This window comes from Leuciscus leuciscus, assembly GCF_965113295.1.
Source record: "Leuciscus leuciscus genome assembly, chromosome: 3".
Taxonomy (NCBI): domain Eukaryota; kingdom Metazoa; phylum Chordata; class Actinopteri; order Cypriniformes; family Leuciscidae; genus Leuciscus; species Leuciscus leuciscus.
The window spans coordinates 16,735,116-16,753,625 of NC_138727.1; the positions used below are offsets into that span (position 1 = coordinate 16,735,116).

At 37.0% G+C, this 18,510-nt stretch overlaps 1 protein-coding gene across 5 annotated transcripts in view; it reads left to right on the top strand.

Annotated features, from left to right (window-relative positions):
* Positions 1-18,510, top strand: part of apbb2b (amyloid beta (A4) precursor protein-binding, family B, member 2b) — a 55,863-nt gene that overhangs the window by 30,114 nt on the left and 7,239 nt on the right. For 2 of the 5 annotated variants that reach the window (XM_082164665.1, XM_082164666.1), the window contains 14 exons: positions 1,568-1,785; positions 1,890-2,087; positions 2,554-2,628; positions 3,092-3,145; positions 3,964-4,049; positions 4,156-4,216; positions 8,634-8,780; positions 10,533-10,660; positions 15,543-15,657; positions 15,875-15,962; positions 16,260-16,343; positions 16,978-17,019; positions 17,740-17,855; positions 18,000-18,179. In XM_082164665.1, coding sequence (XP_082020791.1) covers positions 1,568-1,785; positions 1,890-2,087; positions 2,554-2,628; positions 3,092-3,145; positions 3,964-4,049; positions 4,156-4,216; positions 8,634-8,780; positions 10,533-10,660; positions 15,543-15,657; positions 15,875-15,962; positions 16,260-16,343; positions 16,978-17,019; positions 17,740-17,855; positions 18,000-18,179 — 1,592 coding nt within the window. The remainder of the gene's footprint in view (positions 1-1,567; positions 1,786-1,889; positions 2,088-2,553; positions 2,629-3,091; positions 3,146-3,963; positions 4,050-4,155; positions 4,217-8,633; positions 8,781-10,532; positions 10,661-15,542; positions 15,658-15,874; positions 15,963-16,259; positions 16,344-16,977; positions 17,020-17,739; positions 17,856-17,999; positions 18,180-18,510) is intronic. The other 3 variants (XM_082164667.1, XM_082164668.1, XM_082164669.1) reach the window with 3 other exon arrangements.

Below are 18,510 nucleotides of genomic sequence, written 5' to 3' on the forward strand. Positions count from 1 at the left end.
TTATATAAATTTGTATTAAATCATAAAACACAGAATCCCCCCCAAAATAAAATGGATTTCATGGGGCCCTAAATTAAAAGGGAGCTACTCTGTGGAGTTTAATTGTGAACAAACAAGTTTACATGTTTACATTCATTTTCAAGGTCTAACAAATATGTGGAAAGCATTTCCTTCCGTTATTAATGGTTAATGAATATAAAATATACAATATATTTTTCCATATCATATGACATCGATTTTTATTATATATATATGTCATATGATATGGAAACAAATATTTTGATCATATTTTTGGCCGTATCACCCAGCCCTAGATTCGGACATCCTGCTTATTTGACATAATGTTTTTTTCATGCTATGTGGCAGGGAATAAGTAGGAAAGCCTAGAAACAACAGCACATCAACTTTTTTATCATTTGTCAGAGATTTTATCATTTGTGTCTCAGGCTCTCAGGCTCTCAGCTGTTTATTTCAATGTGGCAGTTAATGTTTCTTTAGTGTTTAGTCATTTTCTATATTCATTTTGTGGAGGTAGATTATGTGTAGATTAACAAAAAGTCCTTTGAAAATCTCTTTAGAGTTTTAAACACACACTGAATGTCACAGCTTCACGGTTTTGGTGAGGACGTGTTTCCTGGCTTGAATCTGTTCAGCATATGTGTGAGGAGCAGTCTGCAGTGGTTTACTGTGTGTATGTGTGGTTTTCCTCTCCCTGATTGCATTGTGTGAATAATGCTCTTACTAACATCTGAAACATGAAACAAACATTCCCAGCTGCTGAGCGAAGACAGACAGAACAGTAGCAAGTTCCTGTGTGAGAGATAGTCTTCCAGTTGCACAGAGAAAGACCGATATTCTTGGTAGCGATAAGCCAGTATTACACAAAATGATTCTAGTTTTGGGTGTCTTCAATGTTGGAATGGAATATTGCAGTATTAATTATAAATGATTCATTTGTGCACATGATTTTATTTTAAATTCTTGTGCCCTCATATTCTTTAATTAACCTAAAATTGTATATATTCTTTAATCAAAATAAAATAAAATAAGATGACGGTACCATGCTACAGTAAAAATGTGTTAAGCAATAGAGATTTTGCTGTACTGTTTATACCATGGTAGATATTTGCTTAAATGTTTGTTTTTGCAAGCCAGGACTACTTCACACCATTTACACATGAGAGCGACAAAGAAACATGGAAGTAGTTGCCAATCAGAATTTTGATTCCATCTTTTATAATATTAGATTTATAGACTCATTAATTTATGATGAATAATATTATCTTTTGGTTTACATTCATCAAATTCCAAATATAAAAAAAAATGAAGTAATTCTTTACCAACATGATTTTTTTTGGTGTGGCAGTAGTAGCATTGTCATCTTCTTTCCCCCCTTTTTTTCCCCCCAGTACTGGAACTAAAAGTTGTATGGTGATAAATATTGTGTTATAAAATTACTCATGCCGTCATAAAAGGTTTTGGTCATGCCGCCAACTCGTAGGAGTCTTGGATATCTTGGTTGACGGGTGTGTGGACCACACCTGACCTTGTGTATTTGCATTTACAGATATCTGGGGGGAGCAGTCATTTCAGACAGACCCTGATTTGCCTCCAGGATGGAAGATGATGACAGACATGGCTGGTATTTATTACTGGCACATTCCAACGGGCACCACACAGTGGGAGAGACCCGCCCCATGCCATCCGGTGCCAACTGGACCCAGCCATGCCAGCCGCAAACACTCCCTGGGCTCCCTGTCGCCTTCGCCCACTCCAGATCACGAGGTAACCCTTTGAAATCCTGTGGTTACAAAAACTGGACGTGTTAACTCAGCTTAAGCAAATTAATCTATCCATATTGACCAATGTATCTCTTTGTTTTCCTCTAGTCGATGTCTCATGCCGACGTGTTTTTCGGGGCGTCAAGTCGTTCAGGCAGCACCACTTCCGACAGCTCGTCTGACCCCGCCCCCGTCCCGGTCCCGTCTTCTTCATGTCTGGAACCTACCCCTATCCTGTCCTCAAACTCTTCCTCATCCTCTGACGGCAATGTTCCTTCCTGTGGATTTGTCAACAGCTGCTACTTTGTAAGTCTTTTCATCAATGTCCCATTTTACAGTATGAACAATACTCTATGGATATATCCTGCCATTCTTTGGGTGTTTAGCTTTCATAATGAGTATGATTTAGTTGTGGAGAATAAATAGATAAGACCTTAACACAACTTAACACAAATTATAGTTCATGAAAGTTGCCATTTGTGACAGTACTTCAGTTGCCATGGATTAAATAGAGCTGGGTAAATGTTTAATATAGTTTCAGGTTGCCATGACTGTATTTACTGTATCTGGAAGAGTTTAAAAGATTGGAAATTTATATGCAGCAAATTAAATTTAAACAGCATTTATATGAAATTACATTTTTTGTAACAATTTAAAAGACACTTTTGATTAATTGAATGCGTCCTTGCTGAATAAAAGTATTAGTGTCTTGGTCATTGGTCATACACAATACAGCTAAAACTATGTGTATTGTATGTTTGTGTGTGTATAGCCTCGGTCCTCATCCCTACAGATAATGCCAGCAAAGGACAGACACTCTGAGACACGCCATCGGGAAGAGGACAAGGTAACAACAACTCCTTCACTCTCAGAATGTTGTGGGGAAACATTTTTTGGTCTCCTCTGACTCTTGCAACAGAAAGTGAGATATCAACATCCATATTGCATCTAATCAAATCACAACCAAACACCCAACAGCCAGATACTGTACACACACTCACACACACACACACACACACACACACACACACACACACACACACACACACACACACACACACACACACACACACACACACACACACACACGTACACACACACGTACACACACACACACACACACACACACACACACACACACACACACACACACACACACACACACACACACACACACACACACACACACACACACACACATTCTTGTTGAGTGATCTAACAACCCTGTCTTGTCTCTCTCCACCCTCCCACCCCTGACTCCTCAACCTTGTCCTCCTTGTTTGTATGTTTGTGTGTGAATAATGGTGCAGAAACAGCCATGGAGTGATTTTGCAGTGGGAAAGATTGACAGTGAGGTCTGGAAGGTTAGTATCTGAGGCAGTTTTTTATTGAACCAAATACACAGTAGAATGTCTCAGGGAACTGCACTTGGAACAACACTTGGTTCTGCTCTTCACACGGTCCAAAATATATTTTATCTGGCCAATGGCAGGTGATTTGAGCCCATATTTTGCTACTGTATTTTGCATTATATAAAGAATTCAAAGAAAAGTCTGTACCTGTAGATGTTCTACTGGTAGTTGTGCTCTGAGATCCTGTACTGCTTCATACCTTCCTCACCTTTTGACCTTTAACCTTTCTTCTAAGCATGGATTTCGTCTTTTGTCTGCATGCACTGCAAAAATCATTTTTATAAAAAAAAAAAACCCTTAACCCTTTTTTTAAAATAGTTTTTGATTTAATTTAAGATAAACCTCACTAAATTTTGTAATTATGCTTAAAACAAACATAAATTGCCAAATTGGGTAAAACAATTTGGGTTTTACACACACACACACATATATATATATATATCTTGTTTAAAAAATATTTACAACAAACTTTACTGAGGTTTATGCAGACTGAGGTTTATCACTCTTCATTTCTCCTCACCCTCTTAATATATTCCTTTTGTAAAATGTGCAGGGTTCAACCTGTGTGATTTAAACCTGGTTAATCATTTTCAGTTCAGTTTGTTTAATCACTCATCGCAGGAACTGTGTTTCCTGTTTTGTTTTTGCGTGACTTGCACATCAACACAGATCTCTGCGCTCAACCCACTGGCTCCATGCTGTATATTTGTATATTTTGCTGTATGGTTGTGTCCTCGTGTTTAAGCATCTCTGCTTTATCTCTGCTTCAGGATCTACAGGCGGCCACAATAAACCCTGACCCCAGTCTGAAAGAGTTTGAAGGCGCAACTCTCCGCTATGCTTCCCTCAAGCTACGGTGTGTGAAAGAGAATAAATAAATACAACTTAATGAGGGAGAGGATCAAATTACGGTAAAGTGAGATGTAAAATGTCTCTTCTGACTGCGTGTCATCTGTGTTTAGAAACCCTGCTCCTGTGGAAGATGAAGATTCCAGCAGCATTAACAGTGACCCTGAAGCCAAGGTGAGAGCACACGAGTTTGTTCTGCACACACTGCAGCTATTCAAAGAAAACAACTGTACAGGGAACTTATTTTAGCCCTGAGGACAGGATCCAACTTAACACTCACCAAGCTCTGTAATAAATGTGTATAATATACTGTATAATGGAGCTGGTGTTTCCAATTGTTTTAGGAACTGCAACATTATATGGTCTAAGTCAAATTGTAAGAATGATAGTCAAACTCTTGCTGTTGTAAGAGACAAACATGAATCAAATCAAAGACATACAAACACGTACTAAAGAAAACCTTTGTCGCTACTGTCATATCATATAACACCTTTTCCCTCAATGGAAATTTTTATTAGTTGACACAAATGTGTAATGTTCCTTGCATTAAAACATGAACATTTAGCATTTTTTGGACAGATCAGAATCAGAAAGAGCTTTATTGCCAAGTGTGCTTGCACCCACAAGGAATTTTTCTTGGTACTGAAGCTTCCAGTGCACATATACAAATACAAATTCAAATACAACAAGAAACATAGTAATACAAATTCTAAGAATAAAATATATATATATATATATATAAAAAAAGTATAAAAAGTAAAAAAAGGGGTCACAGTTGGGTTTAGTCTGAATAAACATTTAATAAACAGATGCAAGAGACAGATTTCAAGTATGATTCTGCCAGTGATATGACTACTTGTTTGTCGCATATATACCAAGTTCTATCATGAAACTCTAGATGGCGCAGGCTAATGGGTCCTTAACGCAACCCGCTGACAATTACATTGTTAACTACATGGCTCAAGCTGATTGGTTCATGTTGCATCTGCAGTCAATGAGCTTGTTGCTAAACATTTAAATTGTTGGTCAGTGTTTGCTGTAGCAGTTTCTCTGAAACCTTCCACCTTCCCCAGCTCCATCTGTATAGATCTGCTATGAGTAATTTCAGATATGCTATTTGTGGAGCAGCAGTATGTCTGTGTATGTATTGGCAGTAGCAAGTCTCAGTTCTTGCTCAGCGGATCTATTCTGCCAAGACCAAATAGATTCATATTGTCATATCCATTACCATGCTAAACTCTTCTGAGACTTGTCTTGATAGAAATGCAAATAGAAAACAGCTAGTTAATAGGAACATAAAATTGAAAAATATACATTTTAAGCCCTGTTTAAGAGTATAGAATGCATTGATGTTTTCTATTACTGTAACATGACTGTATTTACTGCTAGTGAGATTGTTTGTCTGAAATAAGCATGATAAATGTATGGTTTGACCATGTAGCAGGATTGGCACAAATTATTTAATAAACATTATTTATTGCTGTTTGTATATTAGTGGAAATTGGTGGTTCTGTCAGGAGATTTCAACTTCAAATGTAATTCTAGATATACAGTGCCATCTGGTGGCTTCTCAAAGAAATGCACATGTATGATATGCTTGGAGACGTGGTAGAAGGGTAAACAAGACAATGCAAAAACACATTTGTAATTTAGATTTTTACTATATATATATATATATATATATATATATATATATATATACACAAATAAGAGTGAGTTAAATCCTTAGTGGAGCCCTGCTGTTAATATAAAGCACTAAACAACATCACTTCTGTCAAAAAACTGTGCCATAAATACACATGCATTTGTGTAACAAAACTCAAAATGTGTACTACACTGATTAAAAAGAAAATGATACTAGAAATGTCCACATTGCTTTTTACTTTGCAATGAAAGTGGATGGTGGACATGACTGTCAAGCTACAAAATGGTCAAAAAAGTACAGTGAAAGGGTCTATTTGACTTTTGGGGTAAACTATTGCTTTAACAAAAGTGTTCCACATTCCAGTCCAATCCTTCAGATTAATTTTTTGGGTGCATTGATTGCCTTTGATCTCGTTGTTGTGCGCTTGCTCCACGTGTATTGGGTCCTTCAGTTATGCCTTGAGTCACATACATCACTATTTAAAAGTTTGGTGTCGCAAGATTTTTAATGTTTCTGAAAGCATTCTTTTATGCTCATTAAGGCTGGCTTTATTTGATCAAAGATACAATAAAAACAGTAATATTTTGAAATATTATAAAAGTTTAAGATAACTGTTTTCTATTTTAATATATTTTAAAATGTAATGTATTCCTGTGATGGCAAAGCTGAATTTTTAGCATCATTACTTCAGTCTTCAGTGTCACATGATCCTTCAGAAATCATTCTAATATGCTCATGTAGTAGTTACAGTTTATCATTTGGGCCTATTTTATTATCATTTTTATTATTATATTATATATGGTTCCAAGTAAATAAATAACATATTAAGCTTACACTGTAAGTGACAAACAAAACAGAATGAAATCATTAATCAATTAGCTGTTTCATAATTAATTGTCAGCACAACATTTATGATTGTGACAAGCCAACACATGTGTTAGAGTCTCATGATCCTTTAGTAATCATTTTGATATGCTGATTATGTACTAAAGTAACATTTCTTATTATTATCAATGTTAAGTTGCATCAACTGTTAAGCCAACTGTTAAAGGTTGTGTATGTTTTAGCTTACCTCAAGGGCATCCAAGATGTAGGTGTCTTTTTTTCCGCAGTAGTTTCAATTTTGATATTTTTAGGTCAAACCGTTCCTGTCTGTCAGTCATATAATGCAGGTCGATGGTCACTGTCTCAAAGAGCATGCACAGAGTCCAAATTAAAACAATTCCCCATCGTCCAAATTAAACAATTCCCCATCGTAAGTACACATTGATGGCCTAAGACACGAAACGAGCGGTTTGTGTGAGAAAACGAACAGTATTTATATCGTTTTTACCTCTTATACACAGCCACGTCCAAGTGATCTGAGAGCGCGGGCGGGTATAGATATATACAATAGAAGTCACCTTGGCTACTGCAGTTCATTGGAACGAAACCGTAGCCAATGCGACATCTAGTGTATATATGTACAGTATATATAAATACTGTTCGTTTTCTCACACAAACCGCTCGTTTCGTGTCTTGGGCCATCAATGTGTACTTACGATGGGGAATTGTTTAATTTGGACGATGGGGAATTGTTTTAATTTGGACTCTGTGCATGCTCTTTGAGACAGTGACCATCGACCTGCATTAAATGACTGACAGACAAGAACGGTTTGACCTAAAAATATCAAAATTGAAACTACTGCGGAAAAAAAGACACCTACATCTTGGATGCCCTTGAGGTAAGCTAAAACATACCAAAATTTTATTTCAAAGTGAACTATCCCTTTAAGGTTCTGAGATGAAAAGAAATTTCGGGAAAAAACGACATTTATATGAAATAGATATCTTTTGCTACATTATAAATTTCTTACTGTAACTCTTGATCAATTGAATGTGTCCTTGTAGAATAAGAGTAAGCATTGCAAGCATCCCATTGTATCTCAATTTTACCTTTTACTGGATTTGTAATATCCAGGTTTTAGTTTGCAGATGAGAGGTCACCCCCCGCTATCTCTCTCGCTCTTTCTCCCTTTCTGTGTGTTTCACACTCTTCCTCTTGAGGATCTGTTCTTTCAGCAGCAGTTATAATCAAAAACTGAAAGAGCACGACAACATTCTGCCTATTATTAATCTCTCTCTCACACAAACACTTTCATAATGGAGGAGCCTCATCATCACAGATTGTTAGAAAAGAAGAGAGACTGAATGATGGATGAATTTGCTCTTGGAGTGTTGGGAATGAGATACAGATGAGTAAGGAGGAGGGGAACAAGTGGAAGATGAAAGAAAAGATCTTCTAGTAAAAAGGGTCTTCTTGTTTGATCTCAGTGTGTGTGTGTGTGTGTGTGTGTGTGTGTGTGTGTGTGTGTGTGTGTGTGTGTGTGTGTGTGTGTGTGTGTGTGTGTGTGTGTGTGTGTGTGTGTTAATGATTGTATGTGTAGGAATGCTCTCTCTTTCTCACTTGTTTTAACAGCAGCTATTCTTAGAAGATGCCATGTGAAAATTTAAAGAGGCGTTTCCTCAGTTTAGTCTCTATAGATATCTTCCACTATAGAGGAGAATTTTGGATATGAATCATAATGTTATAGCATTATATATATATGTATGTATATATATATATATAATGCTATAACATTATGATTCATATCCAAAATTCTCCTGTGACAGGAAGGGCATCCTGGCACCACAGGAATAACGCTAAGATATAGCGTTATATAACGCTATATATATATATATATATATACATACAGTACATGCGTTATATAACGCTATATATGTATACACACAGTATAATAGATAAACATGATACAATATAATGGTACTTGTTCCTGTGAAAACTGTTGTTGTTATGTCTTAAGTCGTATATTTGCTGTACTCTTCATTTGCATAAAGTGTGTTGTTGTAGCGCAGTAGTTGTGTAACAGTGTTTGTGCTTAATCAGTGGGTTTGTGTTTATTACAGTGTTTTGCTGTGCGCTCTCTCGGCTGGGTAGAGATGGCAGAAGAGGACTTGGCTCCAGGTAAAAGCAGTGTCGCTGTTAACAACTGCATCCGTCAACTGTCCTACTGCAAGAATGACATACGAGACACTGTGGGCATCTGGGGAGAGGTGAGACACACACACACACACGCACACACACACACACAAATGCACAACTACCAAGACTGCTATTGTCAACCAGATTTATAAGAACCCATGCTGGTTGACCAACCACAATAAGATTTATATGGCTCTGTTGGCAGCTAGACCAGCACTAAACCATCTTTAGTGCCAATCTTTTTAGCAGGGCACACACATATTCATTAAAAAACACACAGTGTTTCTAAACATGTGTCTTGGATCATCTTTAAAAAAGAGATGATAAAAAGAGAGGGACAAATTGAGACAATACAAGAAAGAATAGAAGTAATGAAAAGAGGGAAAGCTGAAAATGTCATGCAGAAAAAAAGCATAGAAGAGAAAGAGAGTTTAATGTGTTGTGACAGGACACAGGAAGAGAGCCTCTGTTCTCCTTCTACCTTTTATTTTCTGGTCTGATCTTTTATTCATTATTTCCAACACACATACAAGCACTTGGATTTGCACTTGCAGAAATTGAGTGAATAAAGTGAAGCAAGAGACACATTGATTGATAAATATAATGATATTTTATTTAATACTGAAAAGCTTTGATTTGACAAATAAGCTGACAATTTTAATTTAAATAACAAATTTTATTTGTTTCCATGTGTTGTGCATTTTATGCTTATTAGAATATTATGGTTTAAACTTAGCAACATGGCGCTACTGTGTGTTCTGTTTGAGTTGAGCTATTTGTCTAAAATTACATGGATTACAATATAATTATATTTCAATACCAAAAAGCATAGTTTAAAAAATTCAGAAAATTTGACTTTTCTACCCATTATTTGCATGTGCTATGCATTTTATGCTTATTATAGTATAATTTTTTTAACTTAAAAAATGTGCTAACACCAAACCCGAGCCTATTGTATATTTTGTGAGTGCTACAGAAATCTCCCAAATTTCATTAAAATAAAAATAAATATTTGTGTCCCGTAAATGCACGAAAGTCGTATGGGTTTGGAACGATGAGGATGAGTAAATGATGGCATTTTCATGTTTGGGTGAACTAACACTAACCAAATCGCCGTTGTTTTATTCACGTCAGAAATACATTGTGTAGGTAACTAAATAGTTTACTTTTATTTATTTTGATCCTTCTCCCAGTTCACCGACCACTTACTTTTATTTTTTTCGGGAGATGTGAATGAATTTACGTGTTGTAAATCCGACAACTCTGATTCTCTGCGCTGAAGAGCAAACTATTACATGGCGGCACCGATCACCCGTTATCATATAACATAATCATGATAAAAGTGTTTAAAAGACAAAATACAAACACTAACACATATTTGAGAATCGGAATATCAGCCATATTTCACAATAAGAAGACAATTGTTCAAGCTAAAAGCAAGAGGTTTATTTTCTCATAGCAGAATGGACACAGTGTAATTTTGAATATTGAAGACAATGGACAAAATTAAGACTCTTGATGTATCCAAAACCAAGAAGGTTTATATCTTAAAGCTTAAGGGAGCAAGTACAAAAGTGTAGGCAATTTTTGGTATGCAGTTTAACAAATATATATTTTTAAATGTCTCACTTAATTCTATTCAATAATACTGTTGTGCAATTCAGAGATCATGAGATCCTGACTTTGCTTGGGGCCCCCACAATGGTAAACCCACCCCTACTTAGAAGGCAGCTGCCTATGTAGGCATTAGAGAGCAAGAAAGCTCACTAGGTTTTGAAACTGAACTCTCATCTTGTTCTCTGGCGTTGTGTGTGTGTTTCCAGGGGAAGGATATGTACCTCATTCTGGAGAATAACATGCTGAATCTGGTTGATCCAATGGATCGTTGCGTTCTACACTCTCAGCCAATCGCAAGCATCCGTGTGTGGGGCGTCGGCCGCGATAATGGAAGGTAAACGCTGGTTGTCATGGCAATGGGTATTTTTATGGGTTAGTTAAGGAGAACGTGTTAAATGATTAAAGGTTTATGAAATGTTTAATAAATGACAGAGATAAACTGAACCAAACTGAATGTTTAATAACTCTGTATTTATGAAAATATGTGAGGTGTTTCTAAACATCTCTTAGTTCATAAATATCAGAGTTTTTGAAACCGCACAGATGGGGCAAAAATGGATTTTATATCGGTTCAAACATTGCAGCTGCCACAGACATCATCAGGGTCTTATTTACGAGGAGCTAATTTTCTACTTTGCTGCACTTGTTCTGCTGACTGGTCACCTACCAACACTAATAATGTTTAATCTCTGTGACCCATTGAATGTTTGCTCAATCTTTTCGAGTAAGTACTTTCTCTGCCTAGTTAAATTAGATAAAGGCCATTTCAAATACTGAAATGACCTACAAAAGCTAATGCAGGTGAAGTAAATGTATATTTCACCATTACAATACTTTTTTGCTGGGAAAAGGAAATACTATATATAAATAGTATATTTTCAGCTTTATAAAAGTGTTTTTCAGCCATTTGATTATACTTGATATATCACAATATTTTCAATCAGCCAGTGTTGCCAACTATTTTCAAAATGTTTACTGCAAAAACTTAAAGAAAAAATGCAAAAACTTTAAGTAAAAATAATCAATACGTTTTCCTCAGTTTTTCCATTAAATAATCACTAAGAGGGAATAATGATATTTAATGACTTTCCTGTACATGAATCGATATAACAATACATAGTAATATAGTCATAATTTATTTTTTTAACATATATATCAACTAAATATTTTTTGCTAAGACATTTTAATATACAAAAATTTGATGACAAGACAAAGACTGGAAACTGACCGTTTGTTTCATTCACAGAATATGTAAGGAATAATTGGCGACGGACCATTGAATTATTAGAAAAATAATGCACATGCATCCTGGTCGTTACACCTCTGGTGTGCATAATTTTTCAAATAATTCAACGTCCCGGAGTCAATTATTCCGCTTATACTACAAAACATTGTTCAGATGATGTATTTCAAGACGTTTGTCAAGTCTTTGTCCTTAAAACGCTCTTGTGTGTAGGACTATTTGCTTACGCATCTCATCCCAAGCCTTCGTTGCTAATTCCAAAAATGTCATTTTAGAGCTAGTATCGGAGACTTCAGCCTCTGACTAATCCAGTTATAGAGAGAGAGACAGAGATTAAGCGTGTGTGAATTTTACCTCAGTCTGTGCGTCTCTGCCAGTGTCTACTAATAGCGAAACTACGTTTATCTGCACCTTGTGAGAAACATCTTTTAGATTTTAAGTTTCTAAACTATTTTACTGATAAAATCATCAGAGCAGTGACAACACGCGACTGTGTGTCAGTACTGTATGTGTGTGCGTTTGAGTGGGAGAGCGAGAGAGCACGAGAAAGATATGTGATTTCCATAATAACTAATAAATGCATAAATAATAAAACAATTTTGTGACAGAAAACTTGGAAATAATTTGTTGTTTTTATCCTATTGTTTACTATATTTATTTGCTCAGTCAGTGTCTTTGTGGGTTTTGGTTCTTTTGTCTTTTGTAGTCTGCAAGGACCTTTGAAATAACTGAAATCATTTGCTGAAGTGATATGGAAGTGTAATGCAGTGAAGACCTGCCTGGAACTACTTTAGCCGTGCGTTTCCCTGAAAATAATTGCACACCTTAGAACGTTCTCAACCAATCAGAATCAAGCATTCAACAGCTCTGTAGTATAATGCTTAATTTTATATCACTAGCAAAATTTTAACAAATATATTGTGACTATTCAATATAACCTGCCAGTTCTAGTGGCTGATGCATGTGCTGTGAATTCTTCACATTTCATTTTAATTAGTGATTTATATCTGCAGACGTCAGCATCTCTGCACCTGTGACTTTCCTCTTGCGCTCATTACTTATTACACTCTGTAAGAGATTCACTTAATGTGTCTGTGTTAATGTATTCTGATATCGAGATACTCCTCCAGTCCCTTCACGCTAAAGGTCATTATAATGATTCTGGATTGAAGAAGTCACCCAAGTGAAAGGAGGACAGAAATAAAAGATTGATGATTGAGAGACTAATGAAAGTTTAATCTAGTGTTATAGGGGCTGCCCATATGTGTAGCTGTGAGTGTTTGTGACTTCCAAATTTGACATCCAAATGTTGCATATGAATCTCTTACACACTCTAAAGAGCTGCACTTTTCCTGCTTTAGTCCCTGAAGAGCTGATTGATGTGTGTGTGTGTGCGTGTGTGTGTGTGTGTGTGTGTGTGTGTGTGTGTGTGTGTGTGTGTGTGTGTGTGTGTGTGTGTGTGTGTGTGTGTGTGTGAATGATGCAGGGGTGGAATGCAGCATACTTCATCAGGGATGCTGAATCACACTTTTGCCTCACTGTTTGTAAGCAGTACCACACTCTGACCAGCAGGTGGCATACTTCATATGTTCACTTAACAGGAACCATGCTTTAGGCTGGGCTTTTTCAGACTTATTGTGTAGTCTGCATGTGTAAGTATGTGCTTGTGTGTGATCATTGTGTCCTCCTATGCTAATACTCCACTAAGCCCATCAGTAAGATTTTCCTCCCAAGACCCTGGAGGAGGTTACCGTAGCGACAAGCGAAGCAGGAGGGGGAGGGTAGAAGGAACGCTGGGATTGGATGGAAGGAGAGAGAGCGAAAATGAGAAGGGGGTAAAAAAAAAGAGAGAGATCCAGCATAGAGAGGTGAGCTGCATGTTTTTAACAGAGCAGGGGATGAGACGAGGAGGTGAAAATCTGTAGAAGAGGGTACGACAATGCTATAGCAGGAAAAACACATTACTTGAAAAGATGTGAGTATTTTTCTCTCTTTCTATCACTTAATTTGATAACTTGAGACAATCCTCATGAATAAATGCAATGCATTTTTTTCTACAGCATGACATTTGTTGTTGAGTTGTTTTCAGTGGAAGTATGTGTTGGAGTGAGAAAGGAGGAATAGTAGAGCAGTTAGAAGGTGGAGTGGGTGGAATTGCTCCAGATGGTGTGGATGAGTAGGTGGAGATTTCTGTAGAGAATTATGGACGTACTCTACGTGTTGTTGTCATTTACGGTGGTGAGGATAGCATTGTGGAGTACTGTGTGTGCCGTTATTAAATTAGGTCACGGCGAGATGTTCACATTTGAAAGAGACTGCAACTTCCTTGTGTGTTCCCTCAGATCAGGCCTTCCCTCTGATGCCATCCCACACATCCACGCAAACTAGAACACATGCCTTTTTTCAAATTCCTCAGGGGAACCTCAGGGTTCTGTTCTCGGTCCATTTGCTTTGTTCCCTGTACCTCCTTGTAGATTCTCCTTGACCCTCCGGCACATTTTTCTGTCAAATCCTGCTGAGGTGCTGTAACATAGCCCAGTTTGAACAGGTTTACCAGCCTGGGGTTCATTCTGGACATTATTGAGTGCATTGAGTTCATCTGGTTTTATTCTCTCTCTGTCTGTTAAATCTCTAATTACCACACTGTTACATATTCATGTCTTCTTCTGGATGCTCACGGAGAGTCTCATGTTTTGAGGTGTCACATACATCTTGATAAATGTCTAAATTCTCTTGTCACACCTGCTGCTCTCGTTTCCTCTCTTTTCTCTTTCTTTCAAACATGCATACATGCACACATAGAAATATGCTAGTCTTATTATGGGGGTTTGGAAAATGCAAAACTGCTAGAAAATGTATATTTTCTTGAAATGACAATATATTCTGTCCACAGCAGGTTCTAGCAGTTGTTAAGATGCAATTCATGTCCTGGGAATTTTTTTATGGTCTATTTGTTATGAATGCATGGAAATACCTGAACACATTGGAACTTGTTCATGAAACAAAAGCAGTGTTTCTGTGTAAATCCTTCATAATACGTATTTTGTTGCATTGAATTGAATGTGACAGTTTTGTTTTGTGAATGATTTATGCAGAAATTTGTTTTACTAATGTTTCATTAATGGGCATCATTGTGTGTATTTTCTCATCATGTTTATTTTTTTAATCTTTTACTCTACTGCTTTCCGGGACTCAGAGAGAGGTAAATTGATTTACTTTTGATTTGTTATTTGTATTCTTCCCATTGCCCGGCTGTAGTCCGTTGCTGGTCATTTTGTTCATAATGGTTTATTTTTAGCTGAAACGTTAAAGAATAATACTGTGTATGATACAGCTGGAGGTGTAAGTATAGAGATACTCATTCATCTTACACATCCACGTGCACCTGGCTCCATATAGTATATGAGGTGTGTGTTTTTTCTCCACGGTTATATTTTACACCATTTTTTTTGTTTGTTTGAAATGTTGGTGTATGTTTCTTTAAGTAACTGTTTTTAAATTGATTGTCTAAATCTAAAGGGCACATCATCCATCACAGTCTTTGAGGGCAGTTCTTAGCATATGCACATGTGGAAACACACACATGATAACACACACATATACACACAAACTCACTTTCACAACTCTTTATGTTTATAACCAAGTGTCTGTTCAATTGCATCATTTATTGATTCGTTTAATATGGTTGTTGATTTAAAATGACTCTATTTACTTTCTCAATGCACATTCCTAGTCTTAATGTGAACTTTATTTCTTTGTAATTATTTTGTAAAAATTTAGTAAATCAACAGTACCTTTTTGTGGCCCAATCATTTTCCTATGGATAAAATAGTGACCCTTTACATTTTTCTAGTTCAGTATTCTGTTTGGTAACACAACAGATTATGTGATTTAAATGGGTTGTGAAATGTGACTTTAAACAGCTGTTTACATATAAGTTTAATCGTGTTTCATTTTAATTGTGTGCAAACAGGGATTTTGCATATGTAGCGCGAGATAAGGACACCAGGATATTAAAATGTCATGTGTTCCGTTGTGACACCCCTGCCAAAGCCATCGCCACCAGTCTGCACGAAATCTGCTCCAGGGTGAGAACTACACACTATACAAACAACATCCAAAACAATTATCCTCAATGGCCCATTCAAAACAGTTTAACACCAAAATTGCAGAGAAAACCACTGACAGTCTCAAGGATGTGCGAAAGGATAGAACGCAGCTGTGAAGGAAGAAACAGGGTTCACATTCTGTTTAGGCTGCTGATTTAGGGCAGCGAGTCTAATGAGTTCGATCCCTGTGTAATAGATCATGGCAGAGCGCAAAAATGCCAAAGCTATGGCTGGAGGATCCCTACAGGACAGAACACATGCTGGGCTCGACGTCCCACTACAAGGTAACACACAACGTGCTTATACACTACTGGTCAAAAGATTTATTTAATGTTTTTGAAAGAAGTCTCATTTACAAAAAAAATACAGTAAGATGATGAAATGTTATTACATTTTTTTAAATAACTGATTTCTATTTGAATACATTTTAAATTGTAACCAGAATTGGTGAGCTTAAGAACATGTTCAAAAACATAAATTTTTCTTTGATTATTCCAAACTTTTGAAGGGTAGTGAATGTGTATTTCTTCCCTGTTAAATAATAGGTGTGTGTTAATGTGTAATTTGTGTGTTACCCTTAGCAGAGTTCCCCACACCAAAGACTGAACTGGTGCAGAAATTCCAGGTGTTATACGTTGGCATGATGCCGGTTGCCAGACCTATAGGTGAGAAATCACTCTCGCTCATAGTCTTGCACTCATAGTTTTCATGTTCTCGCTTTTTCTCACATACACTTATATAATGTGAAATATATGTCTGGATAAATTCCTGTAGCTCAAACAGTAGAGCATGGCGCTAGAAATACCGTCATGGGTTTGATTTCCAGGGAATGCATGAACTGATAATATTTATACTTTCAATGCAGGTGAGTCGCTTTGGATGCATAAATATGTAAATTAATTGGTCATAAAATGTGACCTAATCCTTAACAAAAGATAAACACAGTCTGCTTAAACTGACAAACAATCATTATTTTTCATGTGTTTATTGTAAACACCGTGTAAATATTTAAAGTGCAGTGTGGAAAAAGTATGTAAATCCTTATTTAATGGGTAGTTGATATTTTTTTCAGGATCAGCCATGCACATCTGTCAGACATTCGGCACTTTTCTTACTTGCAAAACTTTTTCAGTTCATTTTTTAGCTGTCTGGTGTGCATCACATTCTTAAGGTCACGTTTTTGTAACCCTTTTCAGCTTTATGCAAATCAACAATTCTTCATCTTAGGTGTTCTGAGATCTCATTTGTTTGACGGTGATTGCCTTGTAAATAGCAAACTTTGTGAGTGTTGTTTTATAGATCAGGCTGGCTCTGACCTCCATTCTCGTCTTAAGACACCAGGTTAGATGACTCCTGACTCCAGTTAGCTTTTGAAGAAATCATTTTCACCCTACTTAGGGCCAGATTTACTAACATCTTGCGCCAGCGCAAACCCTCTTTAGGCTTTAAAAAACTACTGTCAGGATTTACTAAAGACATGCAGTGAAAAATTAGCACTGAGAAGGCGTGGACAGGGTGATTTTTTTCGGCTGACCTTATTGCATATTTGTCGGTTTCCCTAGTTTCCCTTTCAGACACAAAATGTATGGGAGGAGAGTATTTGAATGAATCACGCAAGGTGATTTACTAAGGTTAGCGCCACTCAATTTACTCGTATTCGCTCTATTATTTACCGACCAAAAAAACATGTCTTAAACCAGATGCTAATTTACGCTGCTCTCTGTAGATTGCGTTGGTCATTATGGAAATGATCCTGCTGTGTCTGTGTTCTTTTCATAATTCTGCATAACCGTCAGTAAATCACGTGCAGAACTTTCCACTCCTATCGGAGCTTTTATGGGATTGCGCTATCATGCTAATTTGCCTCGTTTAGTAAATCTGGCCCTGAGTGCGTTTAATAAAGACATGAGAACGCGTCATTGTTTGTTATTTAAGTAGACGGCATTTGTTTATTGTTGCGACTGTTGTAAATTATGGCTAATTTATTCAGATAAAGCCCCTCATACTTTTTTTCCTGGAACTGTACATGCTATTACAAGGTCAGATGTCCCTGTTTTCTAGGCATGGACATTCTCAACGGTGCAATAGACAGTTTGATAACATCGTCAATCCGAGACGACTGGATCCCAGTGATGTTGAATGTAGCCGATGCAACAGTCACAGTCATCAAAGAGAAGGCAAATATAGATCTTTTCACCTGTTAAACCCAATAACATCATTGCCAAAATATGTGTTTTGCTAAAGTACAACTAATTCAGGTGTGCTCATCATCTTTGAAATGCTGATTTGTGTGTGATTCTTGGTGTCATAACCTATATTAGGAGGAAGAGGAGGTCCTAGTGGAGTGTCGTGTGCGTTTCCTGTCCTTCATGGGAGTAGGAAAAGATGTGCATTCATTCGCGTTCGTCATGGACTCTGGGAACCAGCACTTTGAGTGTCATGTTTTTTGGTGTGATCCCAATGCTGGCAGTGTGTCAGAGGCTGTTCAGGCAGCATGCATGGTGAGTTATGACACCGGAACAACGGTTCTACACCTCGTCAAATGCGTTACAAACTTACTGCAGCAGTCTTATTCTATGGGCACTATAGCGAAGCTTTATAACCAGTGGTGTAGTCTACGTGATACGCAGGTATACGCCGTATACCCACTAGAAAAGGCCAAGGATTTCCGTATACCCACTTAAAAAAAAGCGTGAGGATACGTAACAACTTCGTTTTGTGTCAGAACTTTCACACTTTCATTCATAAATTCACCCCGTCTGTGTTTGCGAAGCGACACGGATAGAATCGCGGAATCCAGTCAAGGAATTTAGCTATTTTTGAATGAATAAA